General features: G+C 39.4%; 1 protein-coding gene across 3 annotated transcripts in view; it reads left to right on the top strand.

Moving 5' to 3' along the window:
- Positions 1 to 23007, top strand: part of PSME3IP1 (proteasome activator subunit 3 interacting protein 1) — a 348568-nt gene that overhangs the window by 309888 nt on the left and 15673 nt on the right. For all 3 annotated transcript variants that reach the window (XM_055553909.1, XM_055553911.1, XM_055553910.1), the window contains 4 exons: positions 11413 to 11550; positions 12051 to 12149; positions 12554 to 12676; positions 16832 to 16961. In XM_055553909.1, the coding sequence (XP_055409884.1) occupies positions 11424 to 11550; positions 12051 to 12149; positions 12554 to 12676; positions 16832 to 16961 (479 nt within the window). In that variant the 5' untranslated portion in view covers positions 11413 to 11423. The remainder of the gene's footprint in view (positions 1 to 11412; positions 11551 to 12050; positions 12150 to 12553; positions 12677 to 16831; positions 16962 to 23007) is intronic.

The raw sequence follows: 23007 nt of genomic DNA, 5'->3' as shown, positions 1-23007 counted from the left end.
TTCTTTACTGATTTAAAGTAGACCTTTCCCCCTCTCTTCTTTATGCCTTTTCCTCTTTTTACTTTTCTATACTACAGTCTGCATAATTTGTTTTTATTAATTTTCTCAAGTTATTTCTAATCTGTTACTAAACTCATCTGTTGTGATTTTGAATTAATTTATTGCATGTTTTAGTCATTGAAGTTCTGTTTTTTCTTTTCAAATGTGCCATGCCACTTGAACGGTTTCTTATGCTCTGCTGTTAATTTTGAGGCCTGGTTTTTATTTCTTTAAACATGGTAAGCATAGTTGTTTTGTAATCTATGTGTGTTAATTCCACTGTCTGGATGTCTTTTGGTCTTTTTCTGTTGCCCATTATTCCTGCTTTTTTGTCGTACCAGTTCACCTTTACCTGATGCTGGAGTTCTTTGGGGTACCAGATTAAGATGGAGAAAGAGGTGTTTATCAGACCCCACACACGTTACCTGGGCTCTCTGCTTTTGACTTTTTCTTACCAAGGGTACCAAAACAGTAGCTTGTTCAAGATCAGAGAAATCCTCAGGATGAAAACCAGTTTGAATATTGGACTCAGTTTCTGGTTTTCACCTTGTCTTGGGTTTTTGACGAATTCTTTACTGTCTTGTTAGCTTTTCTATTTGTTTAAGAATTATTTTAAAAAAAATCTTCTTTCAGTTTTATTTGTTGCAGAAGTGAGGGATTGGTCTCAATTACCTAGCCCACTATTTCTGGAAATGGAAGCCCCCTTTGATTTTTGATTTTAGGAGTGAAATTTGTCTTTCAGGCAACTTTGAGTTAAAGGTTATTTTTCTTCACCTATCTAAAACTTCCACCACCTTTCACAGTGCAGTGTCCTTGTTATTCAGTTGCCCAGTCGTATCTGACACTATGTGACCCCTTGGACTGCAGCACGCCAGGCTTCTCTGTCCTTTACCATCTCCCAGAGCCTGCTCAGACTCATGTCCATTGAGTCGGTGGTGCCATCCAACCATCTCATCCTCTGTTGTCCCTTTTCTCCTCCTGCCTTCAGTCTTTCCCAGCATCAGGGTCTTTTCCGATGTATCGGCTCTTCATATCAGGTGGCCAAAGTATTGGAGCAGTGTCGTAGCTGCTATCAAAATTAAGCTTCCCCAGTGCTTTTTTCTAGTCTTCCTTTTTTGAACTCCTTAGTGCTTAATTTCTTTTCTCTTAGAGCATTTACCCTCATTCTCCATTTCCTTAAATTGCTCCTGTACTTACTTATCTCTTCTTTTGAATTCAAATTTCTTATTTGCTAAAAAATACTTTCAGTTTAGTACTTAGCATTGTGACTTGCTCATAATGCTATTGCTGCTTGATTGTGTCCGAGTCTTTGCAACCCCATGGACTATAGCTCACCAGGCTTCTCTGTCCATGGAATTTTCCAGGCAAGAATACTGAAGTGGGTTGCCTTTTCCTACTCTAGGGAACCTCTACCCAGGGATCGAACCCACATCTCCTGCAAGTCTTGCATTGGCAAGTGGATTCTTTACTGCTGAGCCACCTGGGAAGCCCTGCCTTGCACATATATTCCCTGTAAAGATTTACTTCAAAAATACAACTGAATGAGTGGGCCTTGTATGTTTGGTGTAGTGTAAAGTCCTTTTTTTTAAAATTTGGTTTTGGACAGGAGATCCATAAAGCTTGGAAGGTGGGGGTAAGAGAGAGTATAATTTAGTGTGGGTTAGGTTCCAAAGTCCACCCAGATGGTAAAATAGTGTGTAGTCAAAGCTATTCTCACAACAGACTGTGGAAAAATCTTAAAGAGACGGGAATACTAGACCGCCTTACCTGCCTCCTGAGAAATCTGTATGCAGTTCAAGAAACAACAGTTAGAACTGGACATGAAACAACAGACTGGTTCCAAATCGGGAAAGGGGTACGTCAAGGCTGCATATTGTCACCCTGCTTATTTAACTTACATGCAGAGAACATCATGCGAAGTGCCAGGCTGGATGAAGCACAAGCTGGAATCAAGATTACTGGGAAAAATATCAATAACCTCGAGATATGCAGGTGACACCACCCTTATGGCAGGAAGCAAAGAACTAAAGAGTCTCTTAATGAAAGTGAAAGAGGAGAGTGAAAAAGTTGGCTTAAGATGCAACATTCAGAAAACTAAGATCATGGCATCTGGTCCCATTACTTTGTGTCTAATAGATGGGGAAAAAATGAAAACAAGGAGAGACTTTATTTTTTGGGGCTCCAAAATCACTGCAGAGGGTGACTGCAGGCGTGAAATTAAAAGATGCTTGCTCGTTGGAAGAAAAGTTATGACCAACCTAGACAGCGTGTTAATTATTTTGCCAACAAAGGTCCATCTAGTCAAAGCTATGGTTTTTCCAGTAGTCGTGTATGGATGTGAGAGTTGGACTATAAAGAAAGCTGAGGGCCGAAGAATGGATGCTTTTGAACTGTGGTGTTGGAGAAGACTCTTGCAAGTCCCTTGGACTGCAAGAAGATCCAACCAGTCCATTGTAAAGGAAATCAGTCCTTAATATTCATTGGAAGGACTGATGCTGAAGCTCCAATACTTTGGCTACCTGATATGAAGAACTGACTCATTGGAAAAGACCCTGATGCTGGGAAAGATTGAGGGCAGGAGGAGAAGGGGACGACAGGGTGAGATGGTTGGATGGCATCACCTACACAATGAACATGAGTTTGAGTAAACTCCAGGAGTTGGTGATGGACAGGGAGGCCTGGCGTGCTGCAGTCCATGGGGTTGCAGAGAGTCGGACATGACTTAGCGACTGGACTGAAGTGAAAGTCAACCCAGATGGTAAACTAATGTGTAGCCAAAGCTATCCTTGGAAATCTATTAGGGACGCACCATGTTGGGTATAGGTACACCAGTGTAGCAAAATTCCAACATGGCCAAATTTTTCTCCGGCTTTGAAACAGATGCTATTTTTTTCCTTTGAGTTTTAGATAAAGTAGTTGGTTCACATTTAAGAATCACTGTTTGTAAAAAATATAGCTCATATTAGAATTACACTCTGAGAGGCACGGATGAGTTGGGGAGTTGAGGATCAGCTAAGGGAACCAATATTGTTATCTTTTTTTTCTTCCAGTGGATCTATCAGTAGATAAATTCAAGGTAAATGTACATATGATGAAACTGTTCTTATGCTGTGGAAAAATACATGGCATGTGTTTTCTAGATGTCTTGCAAAAAGAAGAGGTTACTTCAAATTGCTCTTTATAGTAAACATTGTACATATGAATTGCATTTACTAATGCTGTGCCCTCATTTTTAGATTCTTTCAGTCCTCTTTGCTAGTGGAGTAGGTTAAATAAGTCTCAGTGTTAGAAGAGTGACTGAGAATTACTTTGTCTAGTAATAAGTGCTAACAGACTGTTCTCTGTTAGTAGTTGTCATGCTCTGAAGTTTTATAGGGAAAGTTGGTTTGACTTAAATTACTGTAGCTTGATAGAAGTGCCTTCTGGCCAGAAAGCGGTCTTTTCTAGAATGATTTTTAGTTTGCCAAATTCCTTAGTTTCTGTCCTACATTTTAAGATCTCACGTGACTTGAACATCAGGATAATGTTGGAAGAGCAGTACTTAAGTATATTTACTAACAGAAAAAACGTGGATTGGCCTATTGTTTTTGCTCCCTTTGGGGAAATGTTAGAACATTGTGACACAGAGATCTGATCTGCCCTGTTGTATTTTTACAAGTACAGTGTATCTAATGTTAGAAGTTAGGAGGGTACGGTGGTCAGTGATGTAAACACTTAAGTAGTGTGCCATCACAAAATTCAATTCCAGAGGAAACCAGATCTCATTTACTTGCATCATGGCATGAGCTAAATGGAATAATTTTCATGTCAGCAATGGCAGTTATCTTGGGAGCAGCAATGTAAGTTTAGTTTCTTGAAACTTATATAGCATGCTGTGCATAAACCCATTCTGTCTCACCAGTCTGGAAATTAAATACTATAATTTCCAGTACAAACACAGTAGTGCAGTGTTTAACATTTATTTCAGCTTGAGATATAAGAACATTGTTTGTTTGGCTGTCAAGCAAATTTGAAAATTTGCATCAGTTTGAAACTTTTAAGTTGGGACAAAGTGATTTTGGTATGGTTTTGGATTTCCATGAATTCTCTATTTGAAGAACTTATAGAATCCTTTTAAAAATACTATAATGTTTAATTTGATAATTGAACTTGAATCACCATAAAAAATGCTATGAGAGTAAAGAAAAGTTGGCACAGTTATTCTTTCTAAAATTAAATACTATAAGGACAAAATAAGCATTCTCAATGTAAATCTTCTTCATCCCCAAGTGAATTTTTATCATTAAATCCCCAGATCTCTGGGCTTTTGTTTATTTGTGTTTTGTTTTTAATTATTCTAACAAAAGAGAATAAGAGACTTGTGAAAATTTAGGTAAGCTGTAGGAATTAGAAATAAACACTTTAAGTTTCTGATTTCTCTACTTCTGGGAGAAGGTAAATAAGTTGAGGGTAGAAATCACCTTTCTGTTGCAAAATAAACAGCTAATGAACGTTGGACTCTTTGGAGAAAAATGCTTTGTCTAAGAAATTTTTAGTATGAGATTTTTTTTCTTTTTTTAGTTAGCTGAAATTAAAGGAAAGTAAGTAGCAAGAGTTATTCTTGAAGATGTCAGTTATCTAATATAGCAAGGTGATGTAATCTTTGGTCCTGTGTTTCCTATTGCACAAGTTGTATGATGTTTGAATAGAATTGCCTATGGGACAAAGACACGTTAGTGAATACTTATTTGATGACTATTATTTTCTATAATTTACATTGGACAGTATCTAAGAATATGTATGTGAGAGCATTCCTCTCTGCTTAAATTCTTCAAATTCTCTCCCTGGTTGGTTTATCCAGTAAGTATTTCTTATATATTTAATATATGCCAGACACTGTGCTAATAAGCACTGTGGATACAAAGAGCTGTTGGAATAGTTCTAAGTGATAAAACACAATGAATAAATGCTGTAGTAGAATTAGAAATAGCTGGAATGGGGGCCAGAGGAGAAACAGAGAGTCTTAACAGAATGCTCTTTATGCAAGATGAGGCCCTGAAAAGAAGAGATTAGAAAGGAAAGGATGAATTAAAGAGAGATCATTGTGAAGTAGAAACAACAGAACTTGGTGACTAGTGGGATGTAAGGGAATAAGGAAAAAGGAGTCTTAAGTATATGTCCAGGTTTTCAGCTTGGGAAACTGGGTTGATCCCTATTTGTGCCCTTCATTACTGCCTCTTAGCTGTACCATTTACTTTGGCAATTCATTACATTCACTGTGTACCTGTTAGGAACTAGTACAAGAGTACTAGCTCTTTAAAGTTTATTTTCTTTATGCACCCCCATAGAATTTACACAATGCTGGACACAGAGTTCAGCATTCAGCCTGATGTTGAGTTTATTTAAATTGAATTAATAATAAAATATCTATGGTAAAGGGGAATTACAGAATTACCAAATACGTATACATGAAAGCTTTTCCTGATTTCCCTCAGTTTCATCTGGTCCCTTTCCCACTTCACTTATCATGGTTGTTTATGTCACTGATTTATTTCTCCTACACTCCTTGAGCATAGGGTAGTATATTTCTCTCACTCCCATAACCAGAGCTCAGCATAGCTCTTTGCAATAGTGACAGACCTTTTAAAGCATTTTTAAGCAGGTCCCAAACACTGCTAAGTGCTTGACATGAGTTATCTAGTTTATCTCACAAAAGCTTTATGTTGTGCAGTACTCTCTTAATCTCCATTGATGAGTGCAATCTGTGGATTAGGAAACTAAGGCTTAGATGAGTTAAATGACTTGCCCAAAATCATACAACTTACAAGTGGCAGAACCAAGGTCTCTTGATCTCAGAATCTATACTCATCATTACCTGTTTTCCCTCCTGTAAGGAGACTTCAGCAGAAGGTATCTGTTATATGTTCGTTGAGTTAGATTAGGTTGTCATGAAAAGTGTCTGAAGTTAAGCTGGCTTCTTGGCAGTATTTATTGATAGGGAAATTTTGAATACTGTTGGAGAAGGAATATTCTGAATATTATCTAGCATACTGAGGAGTATGACCACTTGTTGTTCATAAACATTTTCTGTCCTTCAGTTCAGTTCGGTCACTCAGTCGTGTCTGACTCTTGGCGACCCCATGAATCGCAGCACGCCCCATGAATCGCAGCACGCCAGACCTCCCTGTCCATCACCAACTCCTGGAGTTCACCCAGACTCACGTCCATAGAGTCAGTAATGCCATCCAGCCATCTCATCCTCTGTCGTCCCCTTCTCCTCCTACCCCCAATCCCTCCCAGCATCAGAGTCTTTTCCAATGAGTCAACTCTTCTCATGAGGTGGCCAAAGTACTGGAGTTTCAGCTTTAGCATCATTCCTTCCAAAGAAATCCCAAGGCTGATCTCCTTCAGAATGGACTGGTTGGATCTCCTTGCAGTCATAGGGACTCTCAAGAGTCTTCTCCAACAACACAGTTCAGAAGCATCAATTCTTTGGCGCTCAGCTTTCTTCACAGTCCAACTCTCACATCCATACATGACCACAGGAAAAACCATAGCCTTGACTAGACTAACCTTTGTGGGCAAAGTAATGTCTCTGCTTTTGAATATGCTATCTAGGTTGGTCATAACTTTCCTTCCAAGGAGTAAGCGTCTTTTAATTTCATGGCTGCAGTCACCATCTGCAGTGATTTTGGAGCCCAAGAAAATAAAGTCTAACACTGTTTCCACTGTTTCCCCATCTATTTCCCATGAAGTGATGGGACCGGATGCCATGATCTTCGTTTTCTGAACGTGGAGCTTTAAGCCAACTTTTTCACTCTCCCCTTTCACTTTCATCAAGAGGCTTTTGAGTTCCTCTTCACTTTCTGCCATAAGGGTGGTGTCATCTGCATATCTGAGGTTATTGATATTTCTCCCGGCAATCTTGATTCCAGCTTGTGTTTCTGTCCTTTGACCTCCTAATATAGAAAATTCATTAGCCAGAGGGCCACTGGTGGCATTGCAGGCAAGAAGGGAATAGTAGTTGAAGGGCCAGGGAATGACGACCTATAGGAGGTGTGCAAATTGAAGAAAGAGATGGATGAAGCAGTCTGTGTTTAGTGTTGGTCCTTTTAAATTCACAGAAATGTTTTATAATTAGGCATGGCCATCTAGTTTTATTTTGGGAATGAGGGAATGTCGGGATTATGTTAGGTTTAAAGAACAGATTTTTACAAGTGCTCATTAGTTTTGAAAGTGTGACTTTTCTCAGGAAACCAACCCATTGAAAGAATTTTTTTCTGTCAAATTATAAACCCATTGTCTTTAAATTTCCTTTTTAAAACATGCTTCTACCTTGTTTTCTTTTTCATTAACCAACTATGATTCTTGATTTAGTCCTGCATGTGAAAGATGGGGAAATAGCACAGGGCAAACTCTTTGGGTAAAAGTTCAGTTCTAACACTTGAGAAAAAGATGAAAAGGAGAGTAAGAATGCCTTGGAATCCCATAAATTTGTCTTTTTCCAAAAGTAATTGATAAATGTTGGGAAAATTCTTATTCTCTGAGAGTCTCTATTTCAAATTCAAACCTTTGTTTACATGTATCTTAAAGGCTCTGACTCTTGAGTTTCAGAGATTTTTTTTTTAAGTCAAATGAATTATTTTTTAAAGTCAGATTCATTTTTTTTTTAAGTCAAATGAATTCTTCTTTATCCAAAAACTCAACAGGCTATGGAAATTAAATAGATGGCTTTACTTCCTTAGTTTTGCATTATAAGTATAAATCTTGAGCCTGAATTCTTACTTAGATGTAAGCATGTAAGATTCAAGATTTTTATTTTGAACTATAAGAAGAGTTCTTTCAATACTTTAATTTTTTTAAGTGTATCAAGAGTAAAGAGATGGATTCAATGGCATGCCAGTTGTATTACCATATCCTAATATTGTTTTCCCAGGTTTAAATCATAACAGTTTAAGGTCACAGTTTTGAGACAGTTTTTTCATGTTTTTATAAGATTAAAGGAACTAGGAATGTTTGACCTAGAAAAGTGACAAATTAGGAGGAAAATGGGAGTTGTTTTCAAACAGCTGAAGCATTGTCGTGTTGAAAAAGGGATTTGGCTTCTTTTGTGTAGTCCCAGTGGATTCAACCTATCTGTGGAATTTATAGGAAGAGAGATTTCAGTTCAGTTTAAGGAATAACTATCGTGCTAGTCAGATCTGCTCAGAGAGAGAGTCAGCTGCCTGAAGGGAGTGCAGTTTTAAAGTATGGGTTGGATGAAAATCTCCTGGGTATGAAGGGTGGGTTCTGTTGCCAGATGGAGAATTGTTTGAGGTGGGCTATGAGGATCCATCACATTCTGAATTATTTCCCAGTAAATAAGGGTGAGAGGAGGAAACCAGACAGCCAATGTAGGATGAGAAAGGAGAGCTACAGCTGAGAAAGAGGACAGTGAGGGTCTAAATTGTCTCTCCCATCCATTAAAGTTCTACATCTTTGATGTTTCTCTGCCAGAAACATTTAAAATGTTGGCCCTTGTTCCATAAGAGGTCGTTCTGCAAAACTTGAGGAATTTTTGGCATGGTCACAGAGACGGAACAATTCTTTCTGTAATAGACAAAAACAAGACCAGGAGCTGACTGTGGCTCAGATCGTGAACTCCTTATTGCCAAATTCAGACTTAAATTGAAGAAAGTAGGGAAAACCACTAGACCATTCAGGTATGACCTAAATCAAATCCCTTATGATTATACAGTGGAAGTGAGAAATAGATTTAAGGGCCTAGATCTGATAGATAGAGTGCCTGATGAACTATGGAATGAGGTTCGTGACATTGTACAGGAGACTGGGATCAAGACCATCTTCATGGAAAAGAAATGCAAAAAAGCAAAATGGCTGTCTGGGGAGGCCTTACAAATAGCTGTGAAAAGAAGAGAACCAAAAAGCAAAGGAAAAAAAAAAGATATAAGCATCTGAATGCAGAGTTCCAAAGAATAGCAAGAAGAGATAAGAAAGCCTTCTTTAGCGATCAATGCAAAGAAATAGAGGAAAACAACAGAATGGGAAAGACTAGAGATCTCTTCAAGAAAATTAGAGATACCAAGGGAACATTTCATGCAAAGATGGGCTCGATAAAGGACACATATGGTATGGATCTAACAGAAGCAGAAGATATTAAGAAGAGGTGGCAAGAATACACAGAAGAACTGCACAAAAAAGATCTTCACAACCAAGATAATCACGATGCTATGATCGCTTACCTAGAGCCAGACATCCTGGAATGTGAAGTCAAGTGGGCTTTAGAAAGCATCACTACAAACAAAGCTAGTGGAGGTGATGGAATTCCAGTTGAGCTATTCCAAATCCTGAAAGATGATGCTGTGAAAGTGCTGCACTCAATATGCCAGCAAATTTGGAAAACTCAGCAGTGGCCACAGGACTGGAAAAGGTCAGTTTTCATTCCAGTCCTAAAGAAAGGCAGTGCCAAAGAATGCTCAAACTACCGCACAATTGCACTCATCTCACATGCTAGTAAAGTAACGCTCAAAATTCTCCAAGCCAGGCTTCAGCAATATGTGAACCGTGAACTTCCAGATGTTCAAGCTGGTTTTAGAAAAGGCAGAGGAACCAGAGATCAAATTGCCAACATCTGCTGGATCATGGAAAAAGCAAGAGAGTTCCAGAAAAACATCTATTTCTGCTTTATTGACTATGCCAAAGCCTTTGACTGTGTGGATCACAATAAATTGTGGAAAAATTCTGAAAGACATGGAAATACCAGACCACCTGACCTGCCTCTTGAGAAACCTATATGCAGATCAGGAAGCAACAGTTAGAACTGGACATGAAACAACAGACTGGTTCCAAATAGGAAAAGGAGTACGTCAAGGTTGTATATTGTCACCCTGCTTATTTAACTTATATGCAGAGTACATCATGAGAAACTCTGGGCTGGAAGAAGCACAAGCTGGAATCAAGATTGCCAGGAGAAATATCAATAACGTCATATATGCAGATGACACCACCCTTACGGTGGAAAGTGAAAGTGGAGAGTGAAAAAGTTGACTTAAAGCTCAACATTCAGAAAACGAAGATCATGGCATCCGGTCCCATCACTTCATGGGAAATAGATGTGGAAACAGTGTCAGACTTTATTTTTGGGGGCTCCAAAATCACTGCAGATGGTGACTGCAGCCATGAAATTAAAAGACACTTACTCCTTGGAAGAAAAGTTATGAGCAACCTAGGTAACATATTCAAAAGCAGAGACATTACTTTGCCCACAAAGGTTAGTTTAGTCAAGGCTATGGTTTTTCCAGTGGTCATGTATGGATGTGAGAGTTGGACTGTGAAGAAAGCTGAGTGCCGAAGAATTGATGCTTTTGAACTGTGGTGTTGGAGAAGACTCTTGAGAGTCCCTTGGACTGCAAGGAGATCCAACCAGTCCATTCTGAAGGAGATCAGCCTTGGGATTTCTTTGGAAGGAATGCTAAAGCTGAAACTCCAGTACTTTGGCCACCTCATGTGAAGAGTCGACTCATTGGAAAAGACTCTGATGCTGGGAGGGATTGGGGGTAGGAGGAGAAGGGGACGACAGAGGATGAGATGGCTGGATGGCATCACTGACTCTATGGACGTGAGTCTGGGTGAACTCCAGGAGTTGGTGATGGACAGCGAGGCCTGGCGTGCTGCAATTCATGGGGTCGCCAAGAGTTGGACACGACTGAGTGACTGAACTGAACTAAACTGAATAGGCCTTTGGCTAGAGACATTGAGTGATGCCAAGTCAGAAATGTCCAGGGTTGTGTGCTTTTAGTAAGAGCAACAACTTGTGTCCATTGATTTGGTTTTCTTTCTAGTAAATTTAAAATTTTTCTGTTTTGTTACAGTGAACTAAACTTCAATAGTAGGTTTTAGGCAAAGACTATTCTTTTGTTCTGCATGTTTGGATTTATTTCCTCCGTTTTCATTTTCGTCTTCACTAGAGGAAGATGTTCCATGAACATTCTCAGCACTGGAATTTGATATAAGAAGAAAGCTGAAATTGACATGTCCTTCTTCTTAAGGAAGATTCCTGGTTTGGGGGGAGGGGTATGATTAAGTGGATAAGAGTATGAATTTTTGCTCTCAGCTGATTCTCAGCTCCACCATTCACCACCTTAGAATTATTCCAGGTCCTCTTGCTGACTTTGTAGATAAGCATAGATGTTGATAAAACTACATAATACATTAAGAAAATGTAATCCTGTGCTTTTGTCAGTGACTTATGAGTTAAACTACTTGAGGATTTCTCAGTTTAAGGCTGAAGGAAGTTTTGAGGTAGTCTGTTGCTTGGGGGAGACAGAGTTCAATCTCCTTGTTTCTCTTCAGAATTTTAATTACAGTTCTCACTTGAAATTGTTTGTTTTTTAGACTGTTCCATTATGGATGGAGGGGATGACGGTAACCTTGTTATCAAAAAGAGGTTTGTATCTGAGGCAGAGCTAGATGAACGGCGCAAAAGGAGACAAGAAGAATGGGAAAAAGTTCGAAAACCTGAAGATCCAGAAGGTATATAGGCTCACAGATCTTTAATCCTCACAACCCTGCAGGCTATTAACATCACTTTAGAGTAGAAGAACTGAGGCTGAGGGGCTGAAGGGACCTATGTAAGGTCTCCATAGCTGGGAGCAGACCAGGATCTGCACGTCCATACCCTTTCCACTCTACCACACTATTCCAGAAGATTGCACTGGTCTTCTAGCTATTCAGGTGGATCCAGGATCTGAATAGCTGAGAGTGCTGCTACCATGCAGGGTTTGTTTGGGGTGGATCCCTCATCCAGTTAGCTGTCTCAGTCCATGGGCCCTGTTCACACTCACAGCTGGCTTTGAGAACTGCTGGCTTCTGTCTGAGGCCTAGAGGGAAGCTGTGAACTTTGTACTATTTTTGTGTTATCTTTGCCCTCAGATCATGCAGAGACTTGACTTTATCTTTAAATCCTTTGTGATTCCAAAATAATATGAATGGATTGTAAAGTATGTATTTTTCTCCCCTCCCTTTTCTTTCAGAATGCCCAGAGGAGGTTTATGACCCTCGGTCCCTGTATGAAAGGCTACAGGAACAGAAAGACAGGAAGCAGCAGGAGTATGAAGAACAGTTCAAATTCAGTAAGCTTCAGAAAAAACAGCATCTGAGGGACTCTGCAGGGCCTTTTGGGTGCACTTTTGCCTTGTGCAACACTTTTTCTAACCAGCCATGAAATTGTCTTGATTATCTAGTCTCTAGGTGCTCATTTGGTGGAAAAGAGACAGCTTTCTACCATCTAGACCACATTGAACATTTTTGCTTAGAACTCAGTACACCCATTTTAATTTTATGCTAACATCTAGTAATGGGAGAGATGCTTTGATTTTATGCCATGTTATCTATCCTAAAGCTTTGGTGTTTACAAATTCTTTCTTCTAATCCCCTGAACAATCTGCTGTTTATTAAAAAATAGGACAAGGAAAAAGCTTGACTGTATTTTCCCTTTAGCCTGCTTTAAGTGTTCCTTGTTTAATTATTTCCTCAGAAAACATGGTAAGAGGCTTAGACGAAGATGAGACCAACTTCCTTGATGAGGTTTCTCGGCAGCAAGAACTAATAGAAAAACAGCGAAGAGAAGAAGAACTGAAAGAACTGAAGGAATACAGAATATCCTTTGTACTTTGCTAGGAACCTGTAAGGTGTCAGTTTCTCATCAACATCTATGCATTTCAGTTTTTTCATTATAGAATGAGAGTCTTCTGCCTGGTCATCTTTAAGTTCCCTTTCAACTGTGGTGTTCCTGTGATGCTGAATAACTGTCAGCGATATGTAGAGTTACGTTGCGTGCAAGAGTCTGTTGCAATCAAAAGTCCAGATCCTTCAGGATTAACTAAAGGCCTAAATCCTAATGGTCAGTACCACAGTATTCTTGCCTTGTGAGATTAGACTCTGAAACAGATGGGCGATGCAATAAACCTCATCCAGGGGAGAAACTGGCTTCTAGGTTTTTAAAAGGAAATTTTTAGCAACCCTCCTGTGTCCTCAGACCTTCCCTACAGATACAGCCTGGTCTGTCTCCATAGAGGGGTAGGGAAAGCAGCCAAGAGGACTTTGCTTTGGCTCACTGTTATCTTTCTGGCATCAACTTGCATGTCTTGCTAGGCATCCCAAATGTAACTTGGCTGAATCAAAATTCTCAGTTCCACGCCTCACTACTCCTACCTTCACTATACTACCTCCCTCCAAATCTCTTTCTGGTATCTGCCAAACTACCTCCAAAATGTACTCCAAATCTTCCAGCTCTTGGTGTCTTTGTTGCCACTGCAGTCGTCGTAGACCTTCTCTGGACTACGTGACCATCTAATTGTCTCTGCTTCTGTTCTCCCTCCCAGTCCATTCTCTAGACGATAGTCTGGGGAACTTTTGAAAACATACGTGGGATCATATAACTTTCCTATTTCAAACACTAGTGGCTTTCTGTTGCATTTAGACTTAAAATCTGCATTCTTAACCAGGTCCTACAAGGTTCTGCATGATTTAGGCCAATTCACCTCCCTGTTGTATCTTGAACTACTCTTCTTCCTTTTTACTACACTCCAGCTTACTGCCTGTCTTTATGTTCTTCTCATACTGAGCTCTAATTCCATTTCAAGGCATTTGTATATGCTATTTCCTCAGCCTGGAATGTTCTGCCCTCAGATTTTACAGGGCTTGCATTTCATGACACTTGGGTCTCAGCACCCTTCTTCATCGAGATCTTCCCCAAGCACTCCATCTAAAGTTGCAGCCACCCCCATCACTGACTATAATGTCAGTTTTTAAAATAGTATGTCACTACCTGAAAATCTTTATATACTTATAGGTTTGTTTGCCTCTTTACTGCTGGAATATAAAGTAAGCACCATAAGAACAAAGACTTGATCACCACTGATTTCTCCAGTCCTTGGTATATATAGTAGGTTCTCAGTATATGTGTGAAGAAATTAATGAATGACTTGTAGAAGAGGTTAAAAAGGCCACCTTAGCATCTTCCTCCTGTGAGAAAGCTTATTTGAGTATTTCAAGCTTATATGTTGAATAACCTCACTAGTGTGGTAACAGCCTTTTTTACCTCTAAGATTGGTGCTATGACTGTGTGTAAGCACTAGTTGGTATTTTTTTTTTGCAGAGTGTGTGCAGTAGGTCCCATTAAAGAGTTATGTATGAGAAAATGTGAACAGATTCCCAGGAATTTGGTTAAAGACAAGGTGACTGACGGTGGTTGAGATAAGATTAGCAACATGCTGCCACAAAACGTGCTCTGAATAGGTAGTGAAAGACATGGCTTCCAGTCTCTGTTTTCCAAGTGGAATTCTGGTATAACACTAAGGTAGAAGTTGATAGAAAAATCACACCTCCATCCCAACTGTAGAATTGAGGCTGATTCTTATGAAGCTTCCCTCCCCCGCTCTATTGCATCATGACCCCAGGATGGTATTATGCATTGATGTTGGCAGAGATGGGCAGGTATATGTACTGCATTGTTTCAGGCATCCAGCTTTTTCCTCTAAGGAAAAAATATATTTTCACTTGAATTACGTCTTGTTTTATGTGCTTAATTTGGCAGGCAAGCAAATAAGACCGTGTCTCCCAAGGCAACATTCTGGAGAGTATTGTTGGTGTGGTATGAGTATGAGAGGCCCTTGGGTTTTCAGTACAAAGGGAAGGATGAACAGGGCAGCCGTGAGGCAAAAGAAACTTTTCTGTCCTGATAACATTGCAGTACAACATTGAAGAGGCTCAAGTTCTGTCTAGAAAAACTAAGACAAAGCAAGCCTTCCAACCGACTGATGTATAATGTGCTAATCCCAAGCATGCATGTAGCCAGAGACATGTTGAGGTAGGAACTGAGGTTTAGACATCTTTTTATTAAAGCTCTAAATCAGGAGATGGTTCTTGGTTTTGCTTGGTTGGTATAAGATATATTTTATAAGATATAAAGTATAAGATATATTTTATAAACGTGAATACAAGTAAGCTGCAGTTTGTGCCAGTATAAACAGAACTTTTTGTTTTCTTTAGGTTAGAACAGTATTTATTAATATGTATGTTCAAATACGATGTGACCTGTTAAAAACTGCTTCATGTAGTCTATTCCTTGAGACTTTTGAAATGTATTTGTATATTTAAAACATTTTAGGGGGAGAGGGTCTTAAGGGGGAAAAAGGACTTGGGCTTTGGATGTGGATCAAAAATATTACCACCTCCATCCCTGCCCACCAAAAAAGAAGTTGAGAGCTTTTCTTCACTTAAGAAGAATAAAAGTTAAATGTTGGTTTTTGTCTTTGTCTTGGTATTATAAATGTGTGATTTTGTTAAATTTTTTCTGTTGTACTTGAAAGTTTCTATCCTTTATGGTGGAGTTGTAGGTAAAAATCACAGCATGCTCATGGATTTTGGTATTCTGTACTAGAAAGATGAAATCTCTATTTCATTTTTATTCTAAAAAGAACATTTAGTATTAACATATCAGTTTCCATGATTACCTTAAAAACATTAAATAGATGAAACTCAGAATAATGCTGAGTATAAAGTATAATCCCTGTTGAATATTACAAATGTTTAAGATAAATGGGTCCCACAAGAATTGAGTGCCTGAAAATTAGACAGTAGAATTAGAAATTAAAATTTCCTAATTTCTGGTACCCAGTTTTTCCGTTGTTCAAACATACAGGAATAGCTTAGACCGTATAGTCCCACCTCCACTCCTTTGGGCTGATAATACATAGTCTTGGATATCTTGAGCACTAGATGTCGCTGCTGTTCCAGCAAGGCACCACTGCATCTTAAGTAAGGAACTGCACCATGTTCCAGTACTTATTATTGACTAATACCTTGTGAGAGAGCATGAAAGGGAAGGAGAGGGGGGAGTTGGTGAAGAGAACAAAAGAAATTGACAAACCTTGAGAGCCATAGGTTGAAATCAAGTTTGAAAACAGTATGTAACAAGTGAACTGGTTGTTTTATGCTTTTAAACAGCTTTTCAGTCCTTGTGTTGTCTATGCACAGGGGTTTCTCATTAAAATCACCCTCAGAATGTTTAATACAGGTTCCTGGGCCTCTGGAAGTCCTCATTCAGTAAGTAGGTTTGGGATAGGGGAGGGACCCTGTTTTTTAAATGAGCCTTAAGATGATTCTGATGTTGTCTTACATCCGCAGAATAGGAGTTAGTCTTCATAATATCTAAAGCTGAATACTACTAGTAATAGGACACTCTGCAAAATTTTATTTTATCCTTAGGGGGAAAAGCAAGTAATTTTTCTGCATTCAGGGAAGCTATACTTTTTTCTGTTGGATTCTTCAGGATCTTCGTTTTCCCCAAGTATGATATAGGCCATGTTTTTGGTAATAGCACGTGTTCTGGTCATCCTCAGGATTTTCTTTGGGAATCAAAGGGAAAAAATTTGCTTCTCTGTATTATTTTGGGCTTGCTTTGCCATCTTCCTCCTAGTCATCTTCATTTCTCTTTAAATCAGCTGGATTTGACTGGCAGAATAAAGGGGGGGTGGCGTTTTTTCTTCCCTTTGGCAGTGCTTCTTGGCATGTGGAATCTTAGTTCCCCAACCAAGGATTGAATCCATCCCCCTGCAGTGGAAACACGGAATCCTAAACACTGGACTGGAAGAAAAGTCTGGGGAGGGCGTTTTTTAAATAAGTAGGGCAAACGTTCCATTGGCAGAGCTGAAGTGCTCGTGAGTTACAGGTGCCTTCCACGTCTTGAGTTATCACTGTCCTGCTATAGCTCTTCTTTTTGCTTAGTTTGATCCTTAACCTGTAACTCACAGTAATCTCAACAAGGTTGGAATTTCTTCAGAAAACAAGAAGGAAGTGGAGAAGAAAGCTGTGAAACCCATAGAAACCAAGAACAAGTTCTCCCAGGCAAAGCTGTTGGCAGGAGCTGTGAAGCATAAGAGGTCAGCCCGCATTTACACGACTTTAATCTCCCTCTGACTGTGTGCCCCAAAATGCCAGAGTAATGGTAGTCAGCACAGAGTTACCTAAGCACAAGGCTTGGTGAAGTTCCTTGGTGGCCCTCCCTCGCTCCCCTGTCAGATTTGGTGTTTTCTGACGCCTTTGACCTTTGTGTCTCTGTTCGTTCAACATAATAACCACTCTTCATTGGACACTTAAGTACTTTCAGTGCAGGTGATATTTTATTCCTCTATGAAGTACAGAGACTGAGAATCTCAGAGGTTGAGAACCTTTGTTCAAAGTCAAAAAGTAACAGGAGAGGTGGAATTCAACATTTGAGCATCTGTGTTTCTAGGCAAACAAGGTAGCAAGTTCTGTGGAAGGATTTAGGGTGTAATGAGAGCAGGGAGGATAGCATATTCAAAAGCAGAGACATTCCTTTGCCAACAAAGGTCCATCTAGTCAAGGCTATGTATGGTTTTTCCAGTGGTCATGTATGGATGTGAGAGTTGGACTGTGAAGAAAGCTGAGCGCCGAAGAATTAATGCTTTTGAACTGTGGTGTTGGAGAAGACTCTTGAGAGTCCCTTGGACTGCAAGGAGGTCCAACCAGTCCATTCTAAAGGAGATCAGTCCTGGGTGTTCATTAGAAGGAATGATGCTGAAGCTGAAACTCCAGTACTTTGGCCATCTCATGCGAAGAGTTGACTCATTGGAAAAGACCCTGATGCTGGGAAAGATTGAGGGCAGGAGGAGAAGGGCATGAGAGAGGATGAGATGGGTGGATGGCATCACTGACTCGATGGATGTGAGTCTGAGTGAACTCTGGGAGTTGGTGATGGACGGGGAGGCCTGGTGTGCTGTGATTCATGGGGTCGCAAAGAGTCGGACATGACTGAGCGACTGAACTGAACTGAATGAGAGCAGGGAGGAGGAATAACTGCTTGGAGTGGGTATATGTGACTTGTGTTGGGGAAGTTAAGGAAGGCATTAGCAAGGAGACTGATTAGGTAGGACTATGAAGGAAATGGCAACCCACTCCAGTGTTCTTGCTTGGAGAATCCCAGGGATGGGGGAGCCTGGTGGGCTGCCGTCTGTGGGGTCGCACAGAGTCGGACACGACTGAAGCGACTTGGCAGGCAGCAGCATGAGGGCTTTAACAGGCAGACAAGGAGAGCGGAACATCCCAGGCTGGGAGAAGAGCTGGGTCAAAGGCTGTGAAATCTGTAAGAAGGTGGCAGCTGTGATAGGGTTACACACCTGGCTGGGACTCTGCTTGTTTGATGTGGGGTGGCAGCACTTGCTAGAGGTTTTGGTAAGTTCTCTGTTGTTTGTTCCTCTTCTTTCAAACCCTTAAATGGCACCAAAGTGATTAAATTTGGTCATTTCAATTTGACCAACTACTATAAGTAAAATGATACTAAGCTGAAGTGCAGTCTGTTAGGAAAATCAATATGGTATTTTGGCAGCCAGCCACATGTTTTGAAGAAAGTGCCTTGATGGAGTTTTGTGGTTTGGAAAACACTAAATGCTGGAACAGTTTCCTGGAAACATTGCTCGCAACATTGTTTACATGTAAAAATGTCATCATGGCATAGTAGCAAAGGGGAGGCCTATCAGAGGCCTGAAAAGGGCCAGTTACCCAAGCCATGGATTGTTCCTTTCAACTTTTCATATAAACTTGCTTGCCTGGTCCAGTATCTGTGGGGATTTGGACCTGGATCGGTTGTACTGGGCTGCACCAAGAGGGGGCTCTCTAGGTAGTCAGTTAGTGTCTCCAGTGTCTTGGCTTCTAGCAGAATGGGTGTTGTGAGTATCTCTCCTAGTCCTTGTGCTGCTGTGCTTAGTCACTCAGCTGTGTCTGGCTCTTTGCGACCCCATGGACTGTACCCCCCAGGCTCCTCTGTCCATGGGGATTTTCCAGGCAAGAATACTGACATGGATTTCCACGCCTTCCTCCAGGGGCTCTTCCCAACCCAGGGTCAAACTCAGGTCTTGACCATCTGAGCCACCAGGGAAGCCCCTCCTACCACCCTTTATTAGATAATCCTTTATTGTTGTTTTGTGCCGCAAGGTAATAAATGAGTCTCCTGGGGCAGGTGTTCCTAATCTACCCAGCTTTGGGTGTATTAGAGTCACCTGGGAGTTTGTTAATCCTGTGGATTGCCTCACACTGATTCTGGCTCAGTATGGAGTGAGGTCTGGGAGTCTAAGTTCGTGGATGACTCTAATGCTCAGTGAAAGTCTGATGCCTGATGTGTGTATGAAGAGAGAGAAGTCACTCAGTTGTGTCTGACTCTTTGCCGACCCCATGGGCTATAGCCTACTAGGCTCCTCCATCCATGGGATTGTCCAGGCAAGAGTACTGGAGTGGGTTACCCTTTCCTTCTCCAGAGGATCTTCCCCACCCAGGGATCCAACCCAGGTCTCCTGCATTGCAGGCAGACACTTTACTGACTGAGCCACCAGAGAAGCAAGCATAGTAATAAAACAAGAACCTGTGAACCCATCACTCATTTTAAGACCTAGAACATTAGTGATACCGAGTCTGCCTCTGTGCTCTTCCCCATTCTGTCTCCCTGCCTTGTCATCCTCACACCACTTTCCTTAGTCTAGTTCATCATTCTTTTGTCTTTCTTTACTTAGTAGAGTTTTTTTTCTCTACTTCCTATATAGGTATTCACGAACCATATAATAACTTGCTTGTTTTTGAACTTTATTAAAAATGATTTCATTGTCAGTATACCATCTTCTGTGAATTTGGCTTTTTGCTCAAATTGTTTCTGTGACTAAAACAGTTTTGTGTATATGTGTGTGCAGCTGTAATTCATTCACTTTCACTGCTGTATAATAGTACATTATTTGAGATATCAAACTTTGTTCATTCTCCTGTGAGTGAATGTTTGAACTATGACACATGGTGCTGATGGGCCAAGGACAAACTTTGTCCATGTAAACTTTGTACATGTGTGCATGTTTCTCTAGAGTCATGTGTCCAGTATGATAGCCCCTGACTACCTGTGGCTATGTAAATTTAAATTAATTAAAATTAAATGAAATTTAAAATGCAGTCCCCTAGCCACAGTAGTCACATTTTAAGTGTTAAATGACTCCATGTGGCTTATTGCTACCCTAGGGGATAACATATATACAGCAATAAAGTGATTTATAAAATAGTATCTCCTTATGGTCTTAATTTGCATTCCCCTGCTAACACATGTAGTTGACATTTTATATGTTGGTTTGCCATTCATGTGTCCCATTGTCCTAGAAGATCTATTCATTTATTTGTCATTTTTTTTTTTTACTGGGTTATTTGTAATTTTCTTACTAATTCACAGGCTTTTTTTTTTTAAACATTTTTTTTCTACAGTATAAAGTGGTCAAATATATTTAATTTTAAGATGGTCGGTTTTAAAAAACTGATATATAATTGATGTATAACAGTTTCAAATATGCAACATAATAATTTGATAATATATATGTATATATAGTGAAATGATGGCCACGATAAGTCTAGTTGACATAGTTACACAACCATACATAGTTACACACTTTTTTCTTGTGATGAGAACTTCTAAGATCTACTCTTAGCAGCTTTCAAATATATAATACTATATCATTAACTATAGTCATCGTAATGTACATTATATTCTCAGAACTTATTTTTTTGATAGAAGGTACATTCTTCTCAGGGATGTCTTGTCTATTTTTGGCCACTTCATTCTTCTATATAAATTTTAGATGTAGTTTTAAGTTCTTTAACAGTCCCTATTGGGATTTTTATTGAATGTTATTAAATTGCTTGATAAATTTATGGAGAAATCAGATCTTTATGTTTTTGAGCCTTTATTCATGGTTTATATCTACATTTGTTTGTTTCCTTTAGTTAAAGTCATTCAGTAAAGTCTTAAGAGTTTTGTTGTTTTTTTCAAAGATTGTGTACATGTCTTTGATTAGATTTATTCCTAGGTATTTTATCTTTTTTTGTTGCTGGTAAATAAAAATGCATTTGATTTTAGTATATTTGTATCCAGCCACCCAACTTTTATTAACTTTACTGATAATTCTTATCAACTGTAATAATTTATTGGTGAATTCTCTGAAATTTTTATGTAGAAGGTCACTAAATGATGAGTTTTTTCCTTATACCTTTTAATTCCTTTTTCTTATTGAGCTGGTTGGGACCACCAGCAAAATACTAGAACAATTACTGTGCACATCCTTGTTTTATGTCTAATTTTAAACCGAATGCTTATAACTTTTCACTGCTAAGGATGGTATTTATAGTTCTGTTCCTAGTTTAAGAGGGTTTTTTTTTTTTTTTTTTGTAGCCATGAATTATTAAATCTTGTCAGTTTTTTCCTACTTTTGAATTGATAAAATAAATTCTTCTTCTTTACTGTTACAGTGAAAAAAATAAAGATTTTTCTGATGTTGCATTCCTGGTGATAAACCCAACTTGCAGTGATATATTTTTTTCTCTTTCTTTTAATCTTTGCTGGATTTGGTTTGCTAATGTTTTGTATAGGTTGTTGCATTTTTGATCATGATTGAGACTGGCCTGTACTTTTTTCCCCCACTTTATCTGATTTTGATGTGAAAATTAAATTTAACTTCACAGAATGATTTAGGGAGTGTTCTTTCTTTTTCTGTTTTCTAGAGCAGTTTGTATAAGATAGTAGTGTTCTTTTGTGAAGGTTTTGTAGAACTCAATAAAATCACTTTGGGCCCCTCTTTTTATTTTGTGACTATAGGACTATCTACTTTTCTCCAAATCTTTTTGAGGCAGTTTTTTTAGTTGTATTTTCTGGGAATTTGTTCATTTTGTCTTTTTTCGAATGCATTAGCTAAATTGTCAGTATTCTTTATTTATCTAACTGCTCTTGTCCCCTTTTCACCCCAAATATTGATGAGTTGTACTTTTATTCTTATTTTGACTATTTTCTTGAGAAGGTAGTCTGTTTTATTAGCCTTTTCAAAGGCCTTTTGGATTTAGTTCTTCTTATTTTTGCTCTTTAATATCTTCTACATTCCTTCTTTGAAATATTCTTTATTTTCTCAAGCTTATATTTTTATTATTTCTGTTACAAACAACTGTCAGATACCAAACTAATTAATTTTCAGCTCTTTTCAGTTATAGGCATCTAAGATCCAACCAGTTCATTCTAAAGGAGATCAGTCCTGGGTGTTCTTTGGAAGGAATGATGCTAAAGCTGAAACTTCAGTACTTTGGCCACCTCATGCAAAGAGTTGACTCATTGGAAAAGACTCTGATGCTGGGAGGGATTGGGGGCAGGAGGAGAAGGGGACGAGAGAGGATGAGATGGCTGGATGGCATCACCGACTCGGTGGACGTGAGTTTGAGTGAACTCCGGGAGTTGGTGATGGACAGGGAGGCCTAGCGTGCTGCAATTCATGGGGTCGCTTTAAGAGTTGGACACGACTGAGCAACTGAACTGAAAACTATAGTTTTTCCTCACCTTTCATTGTATACAATTTTCTGTTTCCAAGTAAGTATTTTTAAATATCCATTTTGATTTCTTTCTTGACTCATGACTTAAAGACATTTTTAAAAATTTCCAAACATACTGAGGTAGTTCAGTTCAGTCACTCAGTTGTGTCTACTCTTTGCGACCCCATGAATCGCAGCACACCAAGCCTCCTTGTCCATCACCAACTCCTGGAATCCACCCAAACCCATGTCCATTGAGTCGATGATGCCATCCAACCATCTCATCCTCTGTCGTCCCCTTCTCCTCCTGCCCTCAGTCTTTCCCAGCATCAGGGTCTTTTCCGATGAGTCTTTCAGTTCAGTTCAGTTGCTCAGTCGTGCCCGACTCTTTGCGACCCCATGAATCGCAGCACTCCAGGCCTCCCTGTCCATCACCAACTCCCTGAGTTCACCCAAAGTCTTGTCCATCGAGTCGGTGATGCCATCCAGCCAATTTCTGCCTTAATTGCATTGTGGTTTATATGTACTAATTCTTTTGAAATTAGATTTGCTTTGTGACCTTTTCCTGAGATTAATTTTTGTGTATGTTCCAAG

Source organism: Bubalus kerabau, chromosome 17 (assembly GCF_029407905.1).
Source record: "Bubalus kerabau isolate K-KA32 ecotype Philippines breed swamp buffalo chromosome 17, PCC_UOA_SB_1v2, whole genome shotgun sequence".
In the NCBI taxonomy this organism is placed as follows: domain Eukaryota; kingdom Metazoa; phylum Chordata; class Mammalia; order Artiodactyla; family Bovidae; genus Bubalus; species Bubalus kerabau.
This window is presented reverse-complemented; position numbering and strand designations above follow the sequence as displayed.